We start from the raw sequence: 25,264 nt of genomic DNA, 5'->3' as shown, positions 1-25,264 counted from the left end.
AATCAAAAGGTATTTGACTAACTCAAAATCTTATTTAAATTTCACCTAAAGAAATTATTTTTCAAAATTCATGGTAATCTTATTTCATTTAACATGGTACATTGTAAAATAAAAACTTAAACTTCAAAATACTTTTTATTTAATTCAAATATATATTTTTATTATTAAAAATATTTATATATTTTAAAAATCTAATGATTCTCTTATTTCATATTTTTATATTATTTATTTTAATATCATTATTCTTCTTTTATAATTACTTCTTAACTCATGAAAAATTTTATTAACATATTTAAAAATCATTTATATAAACAAAATAATAACAAAATTTGAAAATACTAACATTTTAAAATCTCTAAAATTTTAAAATTCCTCATCTAAAACATTCTTTAACTTCAAACAAAAATTCTCTTAATGAATTTTTTAATTAAATAAAATTTGAATTTGTCATTTTAAATATTTATTATTTATAAGATTTTTCACATTTATAAATAATAATTCTAATTTTACTAAAATACTTTGTTAAATAAATATACCTGATAAGAAATTTTATAATAAGTATAAATAAGAGTTTTGATTCTATTAAAAGAGATTAATTAAATGAATCTATATAATAAATAAAAAGCTAAATTTTATATAAAATTAATTTATATTTAAATTATTATATTTCCATTAAATAAAAAAGTAAAAAATTTATATTACTTTTGTTTTAAATACGAAAAACCTCGATAAATGAATATTCAATAAATTAATAATCTCAATTAAATAATAATTTTTTCAATCCCGATTTGGGCCAAGGGTATAAAATAATAACCTCGCTAAATGCATAAAATAATAATTTTAGAAAAATCCTTAAGGGCCCAATGAAAATATAAAATAATAGTTCATTAAATATACTAAAAATTTTATATACAATATATAAAACTAAAGTGCTCTCTAGACAACTTTTATTTTTTTCAATTTTATTCTTTGCTAAAATATGCATCTGTAGTTAACTGCTTCTTCTTTGCATGTGAATCAAATACAATTTCATCTTTAACTTTTAGAAGAGCATAAACCAAATCTGGTATATTCTTCTTGTGTTGTATTAAATAATTCTACAAGGTATCCACAACTAGAAAAGCCTTTTTTGGGGAAACATGTGATGAAACACTACTATCATCTGGATCTTGCTTGTCATCAGCTGACACGTCTATTACGCCTTGAATAATTTCTTCATACGTAGGTGACTCCATCAAAAATTTATTTTCACTTGGATAATTCAAAATATGCTCAACATCCATGTCATTTCTATAGTATAAATAAGAAATTACTTCTTTTAATTTATGAATGCCTTCAACATCACCAATTTCTTCTTTGAGAGGCATATCCTCCTCGGATCGAATTTTGCAATGTCGGAAACAATTTGCAACAATCCTAGGTTTCAGATTAATATTCCAAGCAACATTAATAAAATGGATTGCATCCAATATATTAATCCTTTCAGGATTTATTTCTCCTTTCTCATAACCTTCCAAGATGCTAGAATAAAAGCGACGCCGATAATAAATCTTAACTACTCTAATAATTCTAGCATCACATGGTTGAATTTGGAGGCAAAAAGAATAATTCAGCGCTTCTCAAGCCTTCAATAACCTTGGGATGGGTTGGGAAATTGTCTACTATAAGCAACACCTTTCTACCAGTCATTCTAGCATCAAACCAGCGAACAAAATCTTGAAAAAGTAATCTAATCATCCATGTTTTTTTTTGTTGGCTCAATAATGACAGTTAAGATTGTCAATATTCACATGTTTAAAGCATCTAGGATTAGCAAACTTACCAATAACCCAAAGAGGCACTTTATCTAAACCATCCCCATTGTAACAAACCACAACGGTAAGTCTTTCATTGTCCTTTTTTTGTCCTTCTAATTGCTTTGTAACCCGTGAATGATCTACTTACAAACGATAAAATAAGTTCGTTTCATCCATATTATAGATATCCTTCCAATCAAAATTTTCCAATTTAGCTCTTATTTGAGGTAAAGCATCTTCCATATTCTCCATAACAACTGAACCACTTTCACCAAATCTTCTATAAGACTTAATCTCATGTCTTGCCTTGAACCATTCTAGCAAACCAATTGAGAAGTTAAATTCAGAGTTTGCATCACCATATATTTTCTGCAGAAACTCTTTTGCTTTAGTTTGATTAATTTCTTCAGTCATGATTACCTTCTCTTGATATTGGAAAAACCACTCATACGATACCTTCTCTAATTCGAGATATTTGGCTGATTTGTGCCTTTTAACATTGCTATTCTTTATCTCTTTTGACAAATATTCAGATAACTTTTTAAGAGTATTTGATATTGTTGATTGGTTAACAGAGAGATCAAATGTTCGTTGAACCCACTGTTGCAAATCTTTTTGACTTGAAGAGGGATGCTCATTTTTGTACTCACATAATGCTTTCTTCATCTCATCTATCAATGTAGACTTTTTTACACCTTTCAAATGGAAAGCCATGGAGGAAAAGATTATATGAATTACAATATTTTGATACGTACATGTGTTTATTTACAATAAAATTTTTAATCTATCCAATGAATATATACGTATTGGATTTTGAAACCATTAACTATTTTTTCTTTTTGGTTACATGAACCAATTAATTAACTATTTTTTCTTTTTGTTACATGAACCAATTAACTTTGATTCATTGCACCTACATGCATTTTGAATTTTGATAATAAAAACCCCATGCATAAAGTATGAAATATTCTCTAAATTAATAAATATTAATTTATCGATAAATTAATAAAATATTTTTATCAATAAACTAATAACCTCGATAAAATAATAATTTTTCAAATCCCAAGAGTATTACTTTATAGAGATTTTACTGTAGTAAATTTTAATTAATTATATAATATGTAACTTTATATTCATATATAAAATTTATTAACAATATGTAATATAATATAATATGATTATATCAAATATATTATTTACGAACTATAATCAACCATTTATTGACTATTAGAAAAAAAGAAAAAAATTGAATAAATGAGGAGTTTGATTTAGAATAAATCAATTTTTTTATAAATTATACGAAGGATTTTCTTATTAGAACTATATTTGAATTATCAAAACAATTTATATATCTTAATTATGTTTATTATTTTTATTTTGAATAATATTATTTTATATTCATTATATAAAGTAAAACTATATTGTACATTGAATATAGTTTAAATGCTTTAATTAAAATTATGTTTTCACAATAAAAATATATATAATAGTAATTTTAGTTATTTATACATTAAGTTACTTTATACTTTATATATAATTCAATATAATATTTTAAATTTATATTATTTATATATAATCTATGAAGTATCATATCAATTTATTGACTATTAAGAAAAGAAAAGAAATTGGATAATGAAGAATTTGATTTACAAAATATTTTTTATAGTTAGTACTAATAATTTAATGATGGTTAGGAAATTTTTATTAGCATTATATTTAATTAAAAATAATTAATATATTTTAATTATATATATACTTTTGAATAATGTTGTGTGGCATTCTTACATTATATTGTATATTAAATATCATAAATATGCTTTAATTATTATTCAAAAATTTTATTATTATCTTTGAATTGTTAGATAAATTTATATGTTTTAATTGTGTTCAAAATTTAAATATCTAATTAAAAATTAATTGTAGTAATTAAAATAGACTTAATGTATCATTCAAGATACTAGATTAACACTTTTTTTCTAATGTGTCACTTGTGTTATTTTTGTCCAATTTTATATTTATATTTGACAAAAGTTACAGATCTTGGCAACCAAATGTAACAATGTTAACTTTTACTGTTTAATTTGAGTTTTATGGCTGATTTAATGAAAGTTAATTATTAATATTATTAGGTTTAAATGTTTCATGATTTTGTTATAGAATAAATTTAGTGTTAATTGTGAATTTGTTTAATATTGCGTTTTATTTTTCAAATATAGTTTATAGATTTGATTTAATTCGGTTTTAGGGTAAATTTGATGAAAATCAATTGCTAATATCATTAGCTTATTATGAATTTTCATCGAACTAACTCTAAAACCCAAATTAAACATTAAAAGTTAGCATTGTTAACTTCAAGTATCAAAATGTATAATTTTGTAAAATATAAGTACCAAATTAGAAAAATGTGTCAAACTTAAGTACCAAATTATGCAAGAAACCTTAAATATACATTATTTATAAAACAAAATTTAAATTTAAATGCATAAAATTATATACAACGCATGTGATTAGAAATTAGTTCATAAAAATTATGAGTGAGTTCTTTGTATCAATTTTCTAGTCTCTATTATGAGACTTAGGTTTATTTTTCTAAGAAAAATAAATTAAAAGTGAAATTTTGAAGTGTGATAGTGAGGTGTGCCAATAGAAATGGTACATTGTTAAGCAAACACAAAAGGAACAAAAGATTAAATAGAGGAAGTTGTTAACGTATGTCTACGATTATAGTACAAGTAATGATTTAAGCCTAATCTATCCTATCCCTTCGATAATTGTGTTGGGGATAAACCCGTGTAAGCAATGAACAAGAAAAATAACGAAGAAATTGAAAAGATCGAATATACAAATTTTACATGGAAAAACCCCTCCAAAGAGGATAAAAAATCACAGGTAAAGATAATTTCACTAAATCAAAAGAAACGAAGAGTACAAAGATGGAGATAAAAACTAAACCATGAAACCCCGAAAGTAAAAACCCTCAAAACTTAAACACAAAATTCCCTGAAAGATTGTTAAAGCTAATACTTAAATGTGTTATGGGTTAATCATTTTAGGGTAAAAAATGGCCTATTTATAGGCTAAATTCGTAGGTCAAACTATCTTAAAATAATCGATGCTAATTAGAGTTCGACTAGGACAAATAACCAGAATTTGACTGGAAGAAGAAAACCAAGAAAATTGCATGACATGTCATCACGTCCCTTATCGTGTTTTTGCGGTGTCATTTCTGCTTCTCCCCTGTTTCGTAGTTGCGTCGTTGTGACATCGCATGTCCCCTCGTCCCGATGTTACTTTCTATTTGTGTCTTAATTTGACCGAAATATGAGGCATACTCCACAAATCTCCACCATGACTCATATTTGCACAATGCCTTTTTTGTCGAGCTTGCCACGGGCCTATCTTGAACTTTGCAAGATATTAACTGAGTCCAAGTTGTGCTTGAACTTTGAAACCGAAAGCCTCTAGTATTTGATTTGTGCATTGCCAAATCAAAACTGACTCAGGTTTTCTTTCCACGAATGTAGTGCTCTATCTTTTCAAATCCTGCATCCAAAATGGAACTTATCTTATTCAAAACGATCATACATTTTTCCCTCCTATGACCAAATTGTCTCTAGTTCAAATGAGTCGACTTTGACTCCTTAACAGATGAGAGACTTGTTGTTTTACCAGTCACCAACTCACTACACTTTAACTTTTCCAACATGTTGTCCCAAGTGTTGTCCTAACTTGATGCCCCAAGTATTATTCAAACAAGACATGCAACATTGGCATCATAGATAATTAAAGTCCCAATAATCTGCCCCTTCGGTATTTTGACAAAACACATTAGCAAATGATTAAAAACTTGTTATTGTTATCATCTTTCAATAAGTCTCCCCTTGTTTAATTGTATCGAATTAGAAATTCCCCTTTTTATCATGCATCATGTCAAGTATTTCAACAACAATGACAAGGGAATTAGCTACATACTTAAAACCAATACTTGCATATATAAGAGAGACCTTCAAAAAAGTACCAACAAATCAAAAATACTTTAGAATTGGCACATCATAAGCATAACAAAATGCTTAACATAAGAATCACAAATCAGTCATTAGTCTAGCAATATTCAACATCATCTACTCCTCCTTTTTGTCAAAAGGTACAATCGGCTTCCCATACCATGGTGTTTTATATCAAGGCTACAAATGTGTTTAGCCAACCTCGCCTTCTCTGTAACAAACCTCTATATTTCGACTATAAGAGAGTCCTACTCACATTGTAAAAACTCTAATAACTACCCATTTTATCTCATTAAAACATTAAGCACTTTCCAAAGATAAGATGTGTTCCCACAATTAAAAAAACATGGCAACCTAAAATGAAGAGAACAACTGTCTACCAAATAAAGATGGAAAGAACAAGAATAGGTGTTGATAAATCCATGTATTGTTCCTTTTGTCTATCCTAACTAAATCACACTCGATAAATGCAGAGAGAACTTCTTTAAAGGCTCTTGTAGTTAATATGCTCCAATCATTGATGCCATAATTTTAACTCACCAATAGAAACCTTTTTGCAAGACTCGTTGTACATCAACCTGTAGCACCTACCAAGAGATCTAGCTCCCTTCATGATACACTGATCATCTGCGTCTCTTACTTTGCACTCTTCATAAGAAAACATCACATGACACCCTTGATCATAGAGTTAACACACACTTATCAAGTTTGCCTTAAGTCCTTCTACTAAATGGACATTTTGTATCTTAGGTAACTCTTCCACATTAAGACTACCTTTGCCAACAATTCTTCCTTTTTGACCATATTAAAAAATAACATTTCCACCATCACACTTTTGAAGGTTTTTCAAGAAGCTCATTTCCCCAGTCATATGCATCAAACACCCACAGCAAAAGTACCAAATCTTTTCAGTAACAACTGTAACACCCTATATTTGGCCTATACGTTAAGACCAAGTCTAGAGGCTACATTAAACCATCAACCAAAAACCAACCTTAATTGTTTAAAGTTTAATAGTCAAAACTATATATATAATCAAACTAATGTAAAAATCAAAATTATAAACGAAAATTAGAAATAAACACCTAAAAGGATAAGTCTAGATAAAACATTAAGTAGTAAAGAGATGATCGAGCTGCTGCCACACCGACCCGCTCAAGTCTGTGGGTTATCTTTGATCCAGTTAACAGATAGAATGAGTTTATAACTCAATGTGTGTAACCGATATAAAGGCAAGACAACAATATAATTATAAAATCAAAGATAGATGATACTCAGTACTATCGTAATAGTTTAGATAAAATGCAAAACACATCAGATACAGATGCAAAACAAATCAAAATCAGATGCAATTTCATACCCCCATCTGTTACACACCATCTCTGACCATCCCAACACATCATATAGGGTATCAAGAACCCATCCAGCCTTTCACACCAATTAGTGTCGATATGACACATTTTAGAGTGATTATAGACTAGCTGTCAGACCAGTACGCGATAAATCGCTAGAATCATATACAAATTTGTGGCTTAGCCAGTCAATTTGGTAGATCACTAAATTGTTGGCACTTCCTTCTTTATACAATTCCCACCCAATGCAGATGCAGATTATATATATCATATATCAAGGATGTATATACAGTTATCCAAATACAATTCATACACAAATAATACAGATCATTATCATTTAAAAGTTATTCTAAATATACGTATAGATAATCAATTATTCAGCATCAGAATATTAGACATCAAGTTATACAGTCTAATTCAAATTATATGAACCTTACGGAAAGCATACGTTTAATTCAAACGACATTTACGACCCTAATGAAAATTTCAGGATTTTTTCCCATACACTCGTGTAGTCTACATGGCCTAGCACTCGCCAGTATGGCCCTCTGAATGTCACACATAGCCTAGCACAAGACAATGTGGCTCAAAAAAGTGAGTTACACAGTCTAAAACACGGCCAAGCGCACGCCTATGTGACTCCAATCTCAAAATATCTCTTACATGGCCTAGACACACGCCCGTGTTTATGGCTCATGTGACACCAATTCACAAACAGTGAGTTACATAGCCTGGACACATGCCCATGCCCCTGGCTTGTGTGACCCTAAATCACAAGCAGTGAGTTACATGGCCTGGTACACAGTCGTGTGGCATCAACAACCATGTTTTATGATGTTCAAAATTTATAGAAAGTCGAGTTTTCGTTACACACCTGAAGAAGATTGGAAGCAAAAATAACCAAAAGTGATTCTGGAGCCTAAAATGAGTCACCAAAAACCAAATACTCAACTAATTTCAAATAAAATGTTAAATTTAATGCACAAAACTGAGTTACATTGAAAAGTTTCGACACTAACCCAAACTAGAAAAATTAACCCTTACCTTCACACGATACACCGAATCACATAACTAGAGCGCCGAGGGATTGCTATCTACACAATCTTCACCTAAAAGAAGATCAAACGTAACTTTAAGCACAAAAATTAAGTAATCAAGTAAACCCCCTTTGACAAGGCGGACGAAAAAACACTAACAAAATTTTGCAGTAAAACTTAGGTAATTAATAGAAATGGTTTTCCCGACACAACCGCAACAACAATTTAACAGGAATGGTTCAAGAATGAGCACAAAGAAAGAAATACTGAAGAGAAAAATTAAAAGAGGAGAACGAAGGAAGGTAGAACAAACATAAAAAAAAGTCAACTTTAGAGGAAAAGAACGAGGAGTTAGTTTGTTAAAAAAAATTATCACTTATGTTGCCAAATAATACTAAAAATTATATTTGTTTTTTGCTTACGCAGAGACTCAAACACAAGGCCAAAGAGTATAAAGAAGCTTAACCATTGAACCAGTAGGCTCATTTTTTATACAAGCTCGCACAAAATTATACTTAAAAGGAAAGTTCAAGGTTTAAAGTTCAAATTAATAGAAATAACAAAAAGATTCAAAAGTGGGTTTCGAACCCTCGAATTTAGGCACACAATAGAACAGCTAACCATAGAAGCAGAACTTAATTATTGATAGAATTTAACAATAGACATTAAAAATTTTGGGGCGTTACAACAACCTTCAAGGATGTATAAGCCTCAAGAAAGAAATTTTCATATTTTTTGACCCATATTTGCTTCAAACAAGACTACCTTGTCCTACCTCTTTTCAAACTAGAGTTACACCTGGTTTTAACTTCCTCCATTCATTCAACAATTGGAAACAATATGGCTTGATGTGCCTTGTCTTTCCATAATAGCGACACACAATAGTTCTTGCTCTACTGTTACATGTATTATGCATGAAGAGATTTCTTTATATTTAATAAATATAGTAGGAGGATCGGTTTGGGATATCATCAAGATCAGGACGACTAAGCCCAAATCTCTTTCTAGCTAAAATATCATCAAGCTTTTCACTTTAGACACTAAATGTCTTTAAATTTGCTTTAGAGTCAACTAGCTCATTTTTAATGCTCTTCAAGACATCACCTTTCTCTTGAATTATTGTAACACCCCAAACTCAACCTAGACGTTATGACCGAATCTTGAGGGTCAAATTAATTACATGAAACCTTGGTGATTTGATTACTAAAACATATCTTACTTTTGTGTCATATTTTTGAAGAAAATTTCATCTTATACTATTACCTAAGACACCTAAAGATTATCATTTGTGTGTTTTTCCAAAATGTTTGTTTACAAACCAAGCTGATTAGAAAAACCCTGCGTTTTACTCTACTTATTTCTTAAATAAACTCAATTCCTCGTTTAAAAGTTTGTAGCGAAAAAACCACATTTTGTTTAATTTTGAAAACAAGCGTCAAATTTATATATATAAAGTAGGTAGTTTGTCTAGGCTAATTACTAAAAATCCAAAAAAAGCAAAAGAAATTCCAAAATACCAACATAGTCCAAAAGTCCGTAAAACATAAGTAAAACTTTATTTAACCAACATAAGCTTGAGACCAATCCGAGCTTCCGTACGCTGCCAATCCTAAGTCTAAGGATTACTTGAAAAGATTAATAAATTGAGTGAGCTAAAAAGCCTAGTATGCGACTTGGCCCACAAACGTAACAGATAAAAAAAATTCAATCACAAATTTCAACATAATAGAATAGATACAAAAAACATGGCATATAAGCGATACAAAATGTCAAATAGAATCAGTTCCTACCCTCATCCGCTACACACAAATAGAATCAGTTCCTACCCTCATCCGCTACACACCAACTTTGTCCCACCCAATACACCAATTAGGGTATTTAATACCCATCCAACCTAACACACCTAAATCGTGGTCCTTAGCCACTAGAAATTATGCAAATAAGCTACCAGATTTATAGCGGATCCACCAGAATTCGCAGAATGTAGTCTGCCGAATCTTCCTCCTCATCATAACCCTAACCCAACCCAATGCACAAGCATAGTCAAAACATGGATTCAGATGTAATCAGAGTAAATATTGTCAGATTTATCATGCTCATTTATGAACATAGCATAATAGAAACATGCTAATATTGAATACAGGTTTACAGATCAGATATACCATTTTACACAACAAAGCATGCTTTCAGAACATGTACATACATTATTAACATATCAGACAGTCTTTGTTGATTACATACATAACCATTTAACAGATACAATAATATCGTTAACCTTGAACCAACAACCCAAAACACAACCCAAACTAATTTGCTCGAAATGGGCCCACACGCTCTTACCTACTAGGCTCATGTAGCCCACATGGCCTAGCACATGCCTAGCCATATGCCCATATGGCTCACATGGCTAACCATATGCTCGTGCAACTCACACGGCTTGACGCACGAGTCTGTGGCGTCATCTAGTAGATTCGATTTTTTTACATTTTCCCAAGTTTTCAAGCTAAAATCACATACCTGATTACTTCCAAGATGTCGGCAGAACAGCAGTACAGCAAAGCCTACACATACGATATCCATAATTAACCAATTAACACAAAATTCCCCTAGCCGACACATTTATTCGGCATTTACTCAAACAGAGTATTTGACCCAAAAGAATAGTAGGCATTCGACCATTACCACTTAACACCGACCAACCTCTAATTTTTTCATATGAACACTTACCCATGAAGAGAATATCGTTGACACTAAACTCGTCGAAGGAGTATGTACGACACGATCCCCACCTAGCAATAACACACATGAAATCTCTCAGATACTTACTACTCAGCCAAATCGAATGCAACACCATCAAGAACAAGCAAACAATACTTAAATCACAAAAAGAAATATACGATGATTAATGACCTAAATTCCCTTACCACAAACCACTAACAACGAAACTGAAATAGAATGTTGATACTGATAAAATTAATAGTAGATAAGAAGGAAGAACGACGAAAGAACAAGAAAGAATAGCAAAAAGAGCATATGATTGATAACGTGAGAATACAAAAAGAAACAAAACAAAATAACAGTGGTAGAAGAGAAGAACAGGGTAAACGATAGAGGAAAATTTTGTAGCAAAAGTGGAAAAGAAAAGAAAAGAAAATCAAAGGAACGGAGAAAAAAAAATGTGATAAGTGAAAGGGAAAAGGGGAATGACACTTAGCAAAATTTTAGAAGAAAATCTCTCTTTTTTTTTTAACAAAAATAAAATAACCAAATCCTACTAACCTTTTTAGTTACTATCCTATCAGATTTTCCTAGAGTTTGAACTAAACCCAATTACTAACCATGTGGCCAACACAACAAGACAAGACCAAAAGTATTTTCATCTTTGCACACAATAGGATTCAAACCCGGGACCTAAGGGAAAGCTAAGTCTTTAAAACTGAACCAGCAGGCTCATTCTTGTCATCAAATTAACAAAAATTAAAAACAACTCTTACGAACCAAATCAGATATCAAATCAAAATTAATAAAGAAATTCCTAAGGAAAGGGAATCAAACACAGAACCTCAAGCACACATCTAGATCACTTAACCACAAAAATAGATGAATTTACTTTACACAAAACAGCAAATTTAAAATTTTAAGAAATTTGGGGCGTTGGAATTATCTTTCAAGCTTTTTTTCCTCTTTAAAAGTCATCAATTCTACTTTCAAGGCATTATTCATTTGAAAAACTATTTCCATTTTCTGTATCATTTGAAAATATGAATCTTTGATCAATCCCTAAGGATCATCAAAATTAAAGTCTTCAGTTGTCTCAATTTTCTATTCAAACTTGAACAGGAGCATTTGCAAAGAAAGCAACGTAGTTCTTTATTTCCTTATTAGATTTTGAGTAATCAATTTCTTTTTCTTTTTCACTCCATGGTATAGTCAAATATTTCTATTTTCTTTTGGTGTAGACACATTATTACTGAATATTATCATACCTTTTGCATTCATAACACTACATTCATTACACCAAAACAGGCTTTTAGCGGCGCTTTTTAGCGCCGCTATAAGCATTAGCGGCGCTTTTTAGCGCCGCAAAAAACGCCGCTAATGACAGCGTCGCTAACTTTAGCGGCGTAAAACGCCGCTAAAGACCACGATCTTTAGCGGCGCTTTTTCCACAAACGCCGCTAAAGACCATGACCTTTAGCGGCGCTTTTCCCACAAACGCCGCTAAAGACCACGACCTTTAGCAACGCTTTCCCCACAGCGCCGCTAAAGACCACAACCTTTAGCGACGCTTTTTCCACAAACGCCACTAAAGACCACAACCTTTAGCGGCGCTTTTCCCACAAACTCCGCTAAAGACCACTACCTTTAGCAGCGCTTTTTTCACAAACGCCGCTAAAGAACAAACCTTTAGCGACGATTCTAGCAAAAACGCCACTAAAAACATAACCTTTAAAAAAATTATTTTAATCAAATAATATTTATTTTTATAATAAATATTATATTATGTTTTATTTTTTAAATTTGAACTTTAAATATACTTTTTAAGGATAAATAAAAAATACTATAAATATATTCTTTTCGCCTAAAAAATCCATTGTACTAATAACCAATCAATCATTCATTAGAGAACTGATGCAATTTTACTGCTTTTATGCCACTAAAAGCAAAGTCGATGAATTGGCTACTTCATAAGGTTAAACCATGGATCCTTGTATTACAACTATATATTAATTCAATACCAAAAATGTAAAAAGCCCATCACCAATAATCTATCCCTCTCATTACACATTAACTCACAAAATCCACTCTTTTATATATATATGTGAATCATACCATCGCCTCCAAATCCCATCCATGAACCAAAAGATGAGAAATGAAAAGATTTGCTAATAGGCAAGAAAATCTCCTTGGATTAATAGAGAATCCATTGCTTCTCTCATCCTTACTAACCATATTAAAAGCATCATGAGAGCTCCGTTATCACGCGTTCACACTCGTCTTCTAAAATCTTCATCGCTTCAAGAATAGAACTTCAGGAGGTAATGCTCCAAGAGATTCAATGGTGACTAGAAAAGGGAGAAAACATATTAATCTCAAGTCGTGCCTAACCTTAAGTTGGTTTGAAATCAATGAAAATATATTAACCAAGCAATGGCATTAAAGAAATCTAGAACTAATTTTGACAACACATGCGTAAGACATAGAGTAGCCCACATTACTTACTTATGAAATGATCTTTAACACGACACATTGCCACACGTTTCTCCCAATCGTCACCTCTTATGCATTCTCTCGCAAAGTGTGCACGACGTGGCCTTGCTATAGTTGCCCTTCTCCTACCGCTTGGCACCAAATTCTTCATTAGGAAATGTAGCTAAAACAATATCTCCTAACTTCACATGCTAAAGCATATCAAGCGTAACCAACAAGACTATCACATAGCTCATCGACCCCACTATTATGTGAATATAATCCACATTTAGTAATGAATCTTTGGAAAACCCTTTTATAGAGGAAAAAACATAATTACCAAAATTTACACCATATAGACAACAAATCATAATGAATGTAAGTACCTTTTCCAAGATCTTCTATATCAAACACATTAATGTGGCATTTCTTTTGAGTTCTTCAAACAAGGTCATCTTCGATATCTTCCAATAATACAACCTAAATATATAAATATATCATAATATTGTAATAATATAGAGTCAAAATGAGATAGAATAAATCAGAATCAAGTAAGTGTATCTTTCGGGCTTTGATGATGAATCAAGTCGCATTTCTTGTTTCCTTAACCGTTCACTCCCATTAGGCAACCACTTTAATGCATCCGATTTAATCGCATTATTATACATCATTAGAAACAAGGCAAAGCTATAAAGGAAGACCTATTAATTTCATTTAAGTAAAAAGGTTTCATGTTTCACCGATAAAGCCCAAAACCGTACTGTAATACGTGGACTACCTCTTTTACATCGAACATGGAGTTTGAAAACAATGGTGTTCTTTTCATTTGGTGATCATTTTCTACAATTGAAAGAGACAAAAGTAAAGAATTACCAAGTGCCCTAAGGGTAAACTCCATAAATTCAGATAAACCATCAACCAAAAAAATGAATTAAACACGAAAGATAATCAAAAGCCTTGGGTCAACACGGATTGGAACGAGGCCCAACCTATGAGCAAGAACTTCATCTTGGATTATTGATGTGTTGTTTGCAATGAGAACTTTTTCAATTGCCATTGTAGGAAGCTGCAAGCATAATCAGTTCTATCAGTACTAGCACAGACAATGTGCTGCAAGCTAACATAGCTAGCATATGATAGCATGCAATATTGTCATTAACATCGGCAGTGTCTTTCATTTGAAATTCGAAAACCTTGGAAGCTTATCTCTTAGATAATACAGCCTCGCCCTCCGGACTTTCCGGTGTTTGACTACTTTAATTTCCTTTATGTTCGGCGAGTAACTACGATAACAAATTAACAAAATCGATAGAACATAGTTCGGAAAAAAAGATTCCACATGTTCTAAAACATAAAAGGTCAATCAACCAAGATAAATCATCGAGATGACATGTTAGTTAATCAATTAGTTAATTAGGTGTAAGAATTGAACCAATAATATGCTCGAACTAAACAAAGGAAATGGTCTTACGGTTATTGTTGCAATTATGCATAGTGATATGAAAGAAATACTTACACAGGGAATACAATCTCAACTCCAACGCCAGCAATGATTCTCCGAATTCGAATGGTGGTGTGGATACCGGCATTTTGTTTTGATATGACTATACCTTTGTACACGGAAAGCCTCCGTCTATTTTCTGGAACTTCCTATAAATCGACCAAACAAAGGAAAAACATAAGACTAACAATAAAAAGGAATTCAGTATGAATAACGAGAAACTTGAATTTACCAATTTGATCTCTACGATATCACCGGTCCTAAGGTCCGAGTTGGCCTTTCCTTATCGATGCTTCAATTGCTCTTTTATTCAATATCTACTCACAAAACAAGCAATTATGTTTATCAAATTAAATGCAGACAATTAAAATGCTCAAAAGAGATGCTAAAAAACCAGTTTAACAAAGTTAGCTCTTTCATGAAATGACTCAACCGTTTAATAACAAATGGGTGAAAAGGTCCTCTCTTTAGTAAATTATTCAACTTCCTCAATTCCCAAACCAACTCAAAAAGAAAAAACCAAAACGCAATGCCAAAATTTTAATTTTCTTTTTGTCAAGGCTCAACAAGTCCGATATTATCCCTTGTTTGGAATTTGTCTCTCTACTCTGGCGAGAACCTTAACAGGTTCACAAAGTGACAGACACTCGGAGTGCCTGAACAGACAAAAACATACATAAATTGAAGAGTTCCTAGGAGCATGATACAAATTGAGCTAACCTCGACTCCACCAAAAGACCGAGTTCATAGGCCAAGGGGTACATCAACCAATTGGATGAAAAGTCCTCTCTTTAGTAAAGTTAAGCTCTCTCATCAAATGGCTCAACCATCTAATAGCAATTGGGTGAAAAGGTCCTCTCTTTAGTAAATTATTCAACTTCCTCGACTCCCATGGGTTAAACCCTCAACAAGTTTGGTATTATCCCTTGCTGGGGTTTTCTCTCTCTACCGAAACCACTTCAACTATAAAGTTGTTAGAGAATCGGTCAAGTCGTGAACTATGATCAATTCCCATCGATGCATAAGCGCCAGAATATTGAATACTCTTAGTCTACAAGCAACAAAAGCCCCCAAAACATAAGACGTTTAATTATAATACAAAAAAAGACCCACAAATTTCGAACCTTAAGAATGAACAAGACAGATGATACAAAGAAACTAACCCAAACCCCAAATAAGGAAAAAGGCTCCATTTTTTTAATTACCCAATTAAACAACCCCAAGAAACCACTGTTTCTTAACACTCCATATATGAATAAAAGGGTGTTCATGAAAAATTTCAATCAAGATGTGTGCTTTAGGTGATAAAAAAGGGGTAAGAGAGAAATACATGGATAGGCGTCCTTATTGCATGAAACACGACTTCGTTGGAGTTCAAGATGCGTGGAAGTTGACCCATTGGCACATCCGCAAATCCAGATTGAAATTTTCTTCTTTTCTTCTCCGCCCCCTCCGCCATTGCTTTGTTGCTTAGATTTTGCTATTAGGAATTTAGGGTTTAAATGGGAACCGAAAAGAAAGGGGTTTTAGCTATCTACACGGTTGAGGAGAAACGCTTATGTTTAGGGATTTTGTTCTTTTTTGACAAAGAGAAAGCACAAAAGGAATTTCAAAAACCTTTCTGCTTTAGTAGCGGAGATCCTTTAATTTGGAGATTTTAGGCGGAGAAATTTGGAAATAAAACGCGCCTTTTTTTTAAAATGATTTTTGCGGCGTTTTTAATAAAAACGCCGCTATTGCTTATCTATTCGGTGTTTTTTACGAAAACACCGCAAAAAATTATGTTATTTTGAACAAAATGACACCGTTTTACTCTGTTAAATTTTTTTTATTTTGTATATTAAGTAATAACTATTTTAATATTTTAATATTTTAAGTAAGCAAATTTGTAATTTTTTGAGGAAAGTAATATTCAAATTAAACTACTTTTTATATAAATTATATAAAATGAGATAAATTGAAATATAAATATGTAAATATTTGGATAAAAATTTAAATTTAAATTTACATTTAAAAACAAAATAATAATAATAGTAAAAGAAAAAACAAAATCAAGAAGACCAATAATATTGTATGTTGTTAAACAAATACACCCATCAAACTTTCTTTTTATAGTATAAGCTAAAGCTTAGATAATTAAATTATCAAATATGCACATGAAGCATTCTTTTCTCTTGTTTACATTCCTTAATTAATTTTCTTGTTTACATTCCTTAATTAATTTCAACATGTAAGCTTTAATTTGTTGACTTAAAAGCATCTTAAATCTTAATTAATACTTTAGATTGTCCCAAATTGAGTCGAGATCAATTTTTATGTCTAAACTCGACTCTTGAAAAGGATTACTAAAATTTTCATATTTGAATTTAAATGGAAAATTGTTATTAAATAAAACTCAATATATTTATTTATCAAATTTTTAAATCTAATATTTAAATATATCAAATGGTTTAAACCATTTAATCTAAATTTAGATTAAATATTTTAAATATAAAACATTAGTTAATTGTATAAATTTTCATCGTTTAATAAATCTAAAGTAAACCTTAAATCCTAAACCATTTAATATATATAAAATTGATCTATTGTCTCTTAAATAATTTAAACTATCTCCTAAACCCCTATCTCCTAAATCCTAAATCATAAAACATAAACCCTAAACCCCTAACCCCTAACCCCTCTTTTTACAATTATATAAGAAATTAACTAATATATAAATTAAAAAATACTAATTAATCTAAACCTTAAACCCTAACCCGACCTCGAATCTCTAAACCTTAAATCACTAACTCTTAACCCTTAACCCCTAACCCCAAACCCCAAACCCCAAACCCCAAACCCATAACTACTAACCCTAAACCTTATTTAATATATAAATTAAAAAACACTAATTAATTTAAACCCTAAACCCTAAACCCTAACCCAAATCCCTAACCCCTAACCCTTAACCCCTAAATCACAACCCTTAAACCAGAATCCCTAATTCCATAATCTATAAACCTTAAAATCAGTAAATCCTAAACCGCCTTAAATCCTAAATTAACCATATACCCTAAACCATATATATTAAACCCTAAACTATAATGATAATTAATTAAATATTTTAAAATTAATACTATCGTATCTTTTACAATTATATATGAAATTATTTAATATATAAATTAAATATCAATCAGTCATGTACCTAAAAACTTTAAAATTATTTTAAAATAATAGTATTTTAATTTTTCCATTTTTAACAAATATTTTTCTATTTTTTTATTTCAAATTATTTCTAAGTTTCATTATTTCAAATTTATCCATTTTTAACAAGTATTCAATTAAAAATAAATAGAATTTTAATTAATATAAATAAACAAATTAAATAATAATTAGACAAATAAAATGTTTTTGCGGCTCTTTTCCAAAAACGCCGCTAAAGACCAGAGCATTAGCGGCGCTTTTCCAAAAACGCCGCTAAAGACCTGAGCATTACCGGCGCTTCCCAGAAAACGCCGCTAAAGACCAGAGCATTAGCGGCGCTTCTCCAAAAACGCCGCTAAAGCCCTAAGCATTAGCGGCGCTTCTCCAAAAACGCCGCGCTTTTATAAAAACGCCGCTAAAAATGCTGCTAAAAGCCTGTTTTGGTGTAGTGATTTCTTCTTGGTTTGAAAACTATCATCCTTTGTTTGCATCTTTCTATTGTTGTCACTAGGTCCAAAATCACCTTGTGACCATTTCGAAAATTTCGTCAAGGCCTTGCTAAAATTCATCCAAACTTGTGTTTTTATAAGAAATATAGATAAATAAATACTTATTTTCATTTAAGATTAAGATTCTCAAACAAAAAAAGTAAAAAAAAAAAAAGCTTAATTATCATTAAACATTCTAAATTTAAAAAGTACATAAAATGAAAATTGGAAAATCTAAACATATAAAATAAAAATATTAATTACTAATTATTGACAATGTTAATTCTTCTTATTAAAAACTTACAAAAAATTAAAAAAATAATACCACAGTATTTTATTACCTCATCATCAATTAAAATGATATTCCATATCTCTTTTTGTCATTGTCGTTCGAATATGATTTGATATTTCCTCTACAAAATTAATTGCTTTAATGCTTCATTCTTTTCACCGATGATTTTTCTTATATGCTACTTGATTGAATATGATTAACTATTGTATGCTATTTATAGATCTAAACTTAAATTTTAATTGAGACATACCTCTAACACTAATTAAGTGATAATTAATTGATATAAAACTTAATCACAATTTTTAAATAAAATTATCATACTTGTAACTCTATATTTTATGCTTAAACTTTTTATTCAAGTTAAAATTTATTTTAAAGTCAATAAATTTTCACAATTTATTTTTATATATATTTATGCCAATAAAATTATTGTAGTTATTGTTTAAAAGTAATCTAGATTAAATTATAAAAAAAAATATGATCATTTATTTTAATATATATTTTACATCAATAAAATTGTTGATGTTGTTTAAAAATAATTCTAAATTATAATTATAATTATTAAAATAATGAAATAAATATATTGAATTATTGTATAGATGTTTATTTTATGCTTAGAATTTTTTCAAGTTACAACTTTATTTTAGACTCAATAAATTTATAATAACATAAGTTTTTGTGATATTGATTCTTTTAAATAAAGAATTTATTGGGACATTTAAAATTCATCCTATTAGATTTATTTCATTCCTCAAGTGAATATAAGTAAAAGAAAATTAAAGATATAATCATAGACAAGATAAGTGACATAATAATAACAACTAGAAGTGGAAACATAATAATAAATAAGAGAACAAACAGAGTTTCTCAAGATAACTCTTCAAAGGGTGTAGATAACTTATGTTATCAATGTGATATGAAATGTAATGCCCAAATTTTTAAGTTTTTGAATTGTTAGAATTTGACAAGCGAAATGATGTAGTTAAGTGGTTTTGTGTTGCTTATGTGTGTGAGGTTTTGGGTTCAAATCTTTTCCTTTATAATTTTGCTAAATTTTGTCTAAACTTTTAACTTTGAGTATTTGGTCTAAAAACTATTTGTGCACATTTGTTAATAAGAATGAGTTTGCTGGTTTAGTACTAAGGCTTTAGTTTACCCAAAGGTCTTATGTTCAAATCCATGTGTGTGTAAGTGAAAATATATTTTTAGTCCTACATTGTGCTGCTTTGTGTTATTAGTTTAGTTAAATTTAAACTTTGGGGAATTTTATAGGTTATCTAAAAATCAATGGGTTAGATAATATTTTTATTTTATTTTTTTAAAATTTTCCCCAAAAAAATTGTTTTGTTCTCACGTTCCATCACCCTCCACTTTTCTCACTTTTCACGTTTTTCCCCCACTTCTTTCACTTGTCGTTTGTGAACTTTCCCAAATCTCTATTCTTGATTTTTCCCTTCCATTCTTGCCTCAGTAATCTTTCTTGATAATGATCATTACTCCATTGTTTGTTGCTTTGTATTAAATTTCACATGATGAAGGTCGATGTCATCTTTGGTTTTGAACAATCTTGACGGTGTGGGGTAAGGAATGTAATGTGATTTCGGTTGCATCATGTGACTCTATTAAAAGGTCTCGAGATTGGGTCAATCTCGAAGGATCCAAATGTAAGATGAGAAAGGTCATGGCCCATGTAACGTTTGCATGTGGGCTTTAAGGCCCAACCCGTTCATTTTAATTAGTTTAAATAATTCCACATCATTTATTTTATGTTTTACTCGAACATCCCTTTAATATATCTTAAAATGTTGTGTTTTTTTATTACATATTTATTATGTGTGTTAAACATGTTTAATGTGTCCTAAAAGTGTGTTAAATTTTGTGCAAGTTTACTACAGCTTTATTGTTGCACTTAGTGTGTCCTAATGCATGTTTCAATTTGTCCTAAGGTAATCCAATGGCCAGCCACCTATTTGAAGCTTCAAAAAGGGCCACCTATTTGAAGCTTCAAAAAGGGCTGTTCGAAATTGCCCAAGGATCTAGGGATGTTTACAGACAAAGGTTGTTCAGTTCTGGTCTGACTGTTGGTGGTTGCTTAACCCTAAAGGATACATACTCACTTCTCCAATGCCATAAATGCAGCCACCCTCATTAACTTCAAGTGCATGGACATTCATCAAGGGACAATGACCAAATCGGTTGAATTATTGAACCTTGAAGACATATTCATCACATGTAATTTAAGTACATTCTAGAAACTATATTTATGGTCGAATGTTGGTCATTCATCTACTTAGTTTTTTTCTATATATTTTTTGTTTATGGCATTATTGAGACTATTTTCATTAAACATACATTTGAGTTATCTCTTTTTTCTTATAAGAACTTTCTGAACTTATCAAAAATTCTTCCTGTGGTGTTCACCAAATTGATCTTATCACTTTAACCCATTCCGAAGTGTGGCGATCAAATTTATACCTCTGGTTCCCATTTTTTTATAGATACTGGGTCAAGGTCTTCATTCATTCCCAAACTTTCGAGTGTTAAACAACCTTATAGAATTTGGGTCACATTGTTCATAATGTCAGTTCTTTTCTGGTTTGTTTATATTCTTGAGTTATATCCAAGTTTACACTTTTTATTTTTATTTCATATTTCTACCATTGTTTGAGCAAGTACCGATTTAGACGATTGAGAACAAAAAATTATGAATCAAGTTTTTCAACTTATAACTGGGTTCACATCAGAATGTGTACAAAGATTCGTGCTTTATTAAGTTTTTCATGGTTGCGGTATTAGTTTGTTATCTTCTTTATGTGATGCAATTTTGACTACACTAAAATCATTGGTTTAGGTGAGGTTTGTGAATCACACGACTTACTTTCGATGCATTAGGAGTTTCGAAGGATTACTGTGACCGTTTGGGTAAGAGATCGAACACCCAAAATGCTAATTTTTTATTTATTAAGCCGTATGTTAGTCGTATGTTAGCACTTGGAAATTAGTAAATTGTTACTAAAATTAGTCATTTAAATGATGTTTTTATGTTCTGGAAATCTCATGGTTGAATTCGCATCAGAAAGTATCCAGGTGTGTGACTCGATTTCATAAAAACAACGAACGACAAAAAGACAAAAAAAACCCACTATCAACATTACACGGCCGTGTGGCAGACTGTATGAGCCACACGGGCATATGTTGGACTATTTATGAGCTTGTGTGAACTACATGAGCTAGACCATTTGGGCTATGCGGGCCACACGGGCGTGTGGACCCATTTTTTGAAAATTTTCACCTAGGGTCGTTTTCATCTTTGATTTGTATCTAGACCCCTCGTAGGGACCATACTAATTAATTAAGACTTGAAAACATGATATTTGATTATATGCTTATGTATGTGATACAAATACAGTATGTCAAATATATATAATCTATGTTCTAACAATTCTGAAAGAATGATCTATTATGAAAAGCATGCATGACATCTGTATATTGAATATCTGTTAGCATGTACATGTGCATTGGGGTGAGATATGATGTGACAGAGGAAGTGTTGGCAGTTTAATTATCTACCTTATATGGTGGTTTAAAACCACACATATCTGTTATGATGGCTCAACCACTTATTTCTATTTTTGGCAGTTTTCTGCATACTATTATGTGGTAGCTTGACTGCACTAGTTCTGAAAAGTGACATGCGCTCACTTACTTGTGTATGGGGTTGGATGGGTACTTAATAACCTATTTGATGTATAGGGATAGATGGAGATGGTGGGTAGCGAATGGGGGTAGGATTTGATTTTGCATTTGAATATATATCTGTATTTGTTTGTAAAAATGTATACAATTTTACATCTGAGCATAAATCTGAAATACTATCTGACAATTTACGCGCGTCTGATTTGTTGATTGAGATATGTTGCACATTGAGCTCGTAAACTCATTTTTTTTATGTTTTCCTCTCAGGTAACCAGCAAACTTAGGATGGATTAGCATGGTAGGAGCTCGGTTTTCAAATTTTATTTCCCTTAATTTTGTTAAATTTAAGAATTATTTTAAACTAGACTGTTTTATTTGGACTTTTGGGGACAATTATTTGTTTTGGATTTTATTCTTCATTTGAACTGCTTAAGGATATTTTGAATATTTTATTTCAAATTGCAATGCATTGAATTCCAAAACCAAATTACGGATTTCAAAACTCTGTTTAAAATTTTCAAAACTCCATTTAACTCAAGATTTCCACTGCAAAATTAAGCAATTTCATAAGTTTTTTTTCTGAAATTAAAATAAATTAACAGAATAAGGTATTTTTCCCTAAGAACTGGAAATGTTGTTATCAAGTATTATTTATGAAACGTTTTTGAATTTTAAATTTATGGTTTTTAAACAAAATGTACGTAATTCCTCAGAATTCGGCCATAACATCTAGCTTGGGTATGGGGTGTTAAATTTAGTGGTATTAGAGTCATGTTCAAAACTCGAGCTATGGTTTTTGGGTTCAAAAATTTTATGAAAAGTATTTTAAACAATTTGTATTTTTGGGTAATTCTGATAAATGAGTTTATGAAATTTTTCGAGTCTCCGACGCAGATCTTCTAAGTACTTCTGCTTCAGCTACACTTTGTAGTCTAGAAAAACACTATAGTGTTAGACTTGCTCAGCTTTAGCTAAAGACTGCAATAACTCTCTAAAAACTTCTGATAAAATTTTAAACTTAAGGTTTCCGATAATAAACTTAAACTGATACATAAAATTTTTAATTATAGATAAATTAGCATAATGAGTACATGTGGAACCCATGGGCACGGAGGGCGCCGAAGAAGGGCTTGAGCTGAGCCATCATTTATGGACAATATGCCTAATTTAAACACAAGTGAGACTATTGGGACATCTATTGCTAAGACCGAGTCTCAAGCTACGTCGGTCGGGGACGACTTATTGTCCTAAGTTATGTTGAGAGTACTTGAGAGGGTCGCTGGGCCCAACACCTATTGTCCGCTTTGGGCACACATAGCCCTCACAACTATATTATTAGGAGCGCCCATACACCCCCAAAAGGCCTCTTACCACTTAAGTGTTGCTACCCCTTTATATAGCCTAGGTCTCTCATATGCTTTGCTGATGTGGGATTTGCCTAGGGTGTCACACTTCTAGTGGGATTTTTGCGATTAGTCCATTAGGTTAGTTTGTACAAGTTAGCAAAGTGTATATGCAGTGTCCTCTGTAAATTCAAGGTGTTGTGTCTCCGACTAATCTGATAAACTTACCTTTTGGTGAGTTTGATCTGATTCTAGGTATAAACTAGCTTGTGGAACATTGAGTCAGTTTGGATTGTATTGAGTCAGTTTGGATTGTGTTACTAAGAGTGTAACTCTAAGAACCAAAGATGATGTGGAGATTGTTATGGTTGGTGAGCATCGAGATTATCTCTCTAATGTAATCTCCACTCTAGTAGTTAAAAACTACTTTGGAAAGGGTGTGAAATGTTTCTGGCATATGTGAATGATACGAGTTCTATGGGAGCTTCTATTGAGGATATTCAGATAATTAGATAATTTCAGAATGTCTTTCCTAGAAATTGTCGAGGATAACTCCGGTGTCCATCGCTCCTTATCGTATGACACCGAACGAGCTGAAAGAATTAAAAGTAGATCTTTAGGAACTTTTCGATAGAGGGTTCATCTGACCTAGTGTGTCTTCAATGGGAGCACCAATTCTTTTTGTGAAAAAGGAATGATGGTACGATGAGAATGTGTGTGGATTATCGGTAATTGAATAAATTGACGGTAAAGAATAAGTATCCACTTTCGAGGATTGACGATCTGTTTGATCAGTTTTTTGGGGCATCAATGTTTTCAAAGATTGATCTCCGTTCTAGGTATCATTAGTTAAAGGTTAAAGAAGCTAATAAGCATAATACTACTTTTAGGACTCGTTATGGGCACTACGACTTCCTTATGATGCCATTCGGTTTGACAAATGCTCCAGCTGTGATCATGAATCTCATGAATCAGGTTTTTTAGCCATAGTTGGATCAATTCATCATGATTTTCATCGATGATATTTTGGTATACTTTAAGACTGAGCTTATGCATGATGAACATCTTAGAGTGGTTCTGCAAATACTTCGTAAGAAAAAGTTCTACACTAAGTGGAGCAAGTGTGAGTTTTAGTTAAGAGATGTCACTTTTTTAGGGAATGTGGTTTCTATTGAGGGTATCCGTGTAGAACCTAAAAAGATTGAGGTTGTTCTTAAGTGGAAACAACCTAAGAATATGTCTGAGATCCGGAGTTTTCTTAGTTTAGCGGGTTACTATCGGAGATTTGTGGAGGGGTTTTCGTTGACCGCAGCTCCTTTTAACTAAGTTGTTGCATAAGAACATACCTATTGTGTGGAATGATGAACAGTAATTGAGCTTTG

The 25,264-nt window shown here is 31.3% G+C and overlaps 1 protein-coding gene and 2 pseudogenes across 1 annotated transcript; all 3 read right to left on the bottom strand.

Annotated features, from left to right (window-relative positions):
* Positions 1–1,097: 1,097 nt before the first annotated feature.
* Positions 1,098–2,510, bottom strand: LOC128041093 (CENP-B homolog protein 2-like). The gene is made up of 2 exons (XM_052630416.1): positions 1,945–2,510; positions 1,098–1,416 (listed from the first exon to the last, which is right to left on the bottom strand). Exons 1-2 carry the CDS (start codon positions 2,508–2,510, stop codon positions 1,098–1,100), a joined length of 885 nt encoding a protein of 294 aa, XP_052486376.1.
* Positions 2,511–13,071: 10,561 nt separating this feature from the next.
* Positions 13,072–14,522, bottom strand: LOC105766248 (uncharacterized; annotated as a pseudogene).
* Positions 14,470–16,339, bottom strand: LOC128041092 (50S ribosomal protein L19-1, chloroplastic-like; annotated as a pseudogene).
* Positions 16,340–25,264: the final 8,925 nt, after the last annotated feature.

This window comes from Gossypium raimondii, chromosome 5 (genome assembly GCF_025698545.1).
Source record: "Gossypium raimondii isolate GPD5lz chromosome 5, ASM2569854v1, whole genome shotgun sequence".
Lineage (NCBI taxonomy): Eukaryota > Viridiplantae > Streptophyta > Magnoliopsida > Malvales > Malvaceae > Gossypium > Gossypium raimondii.
This window is presented reverse-complemented; position numbering and strand designations above follow the sequence as displayed.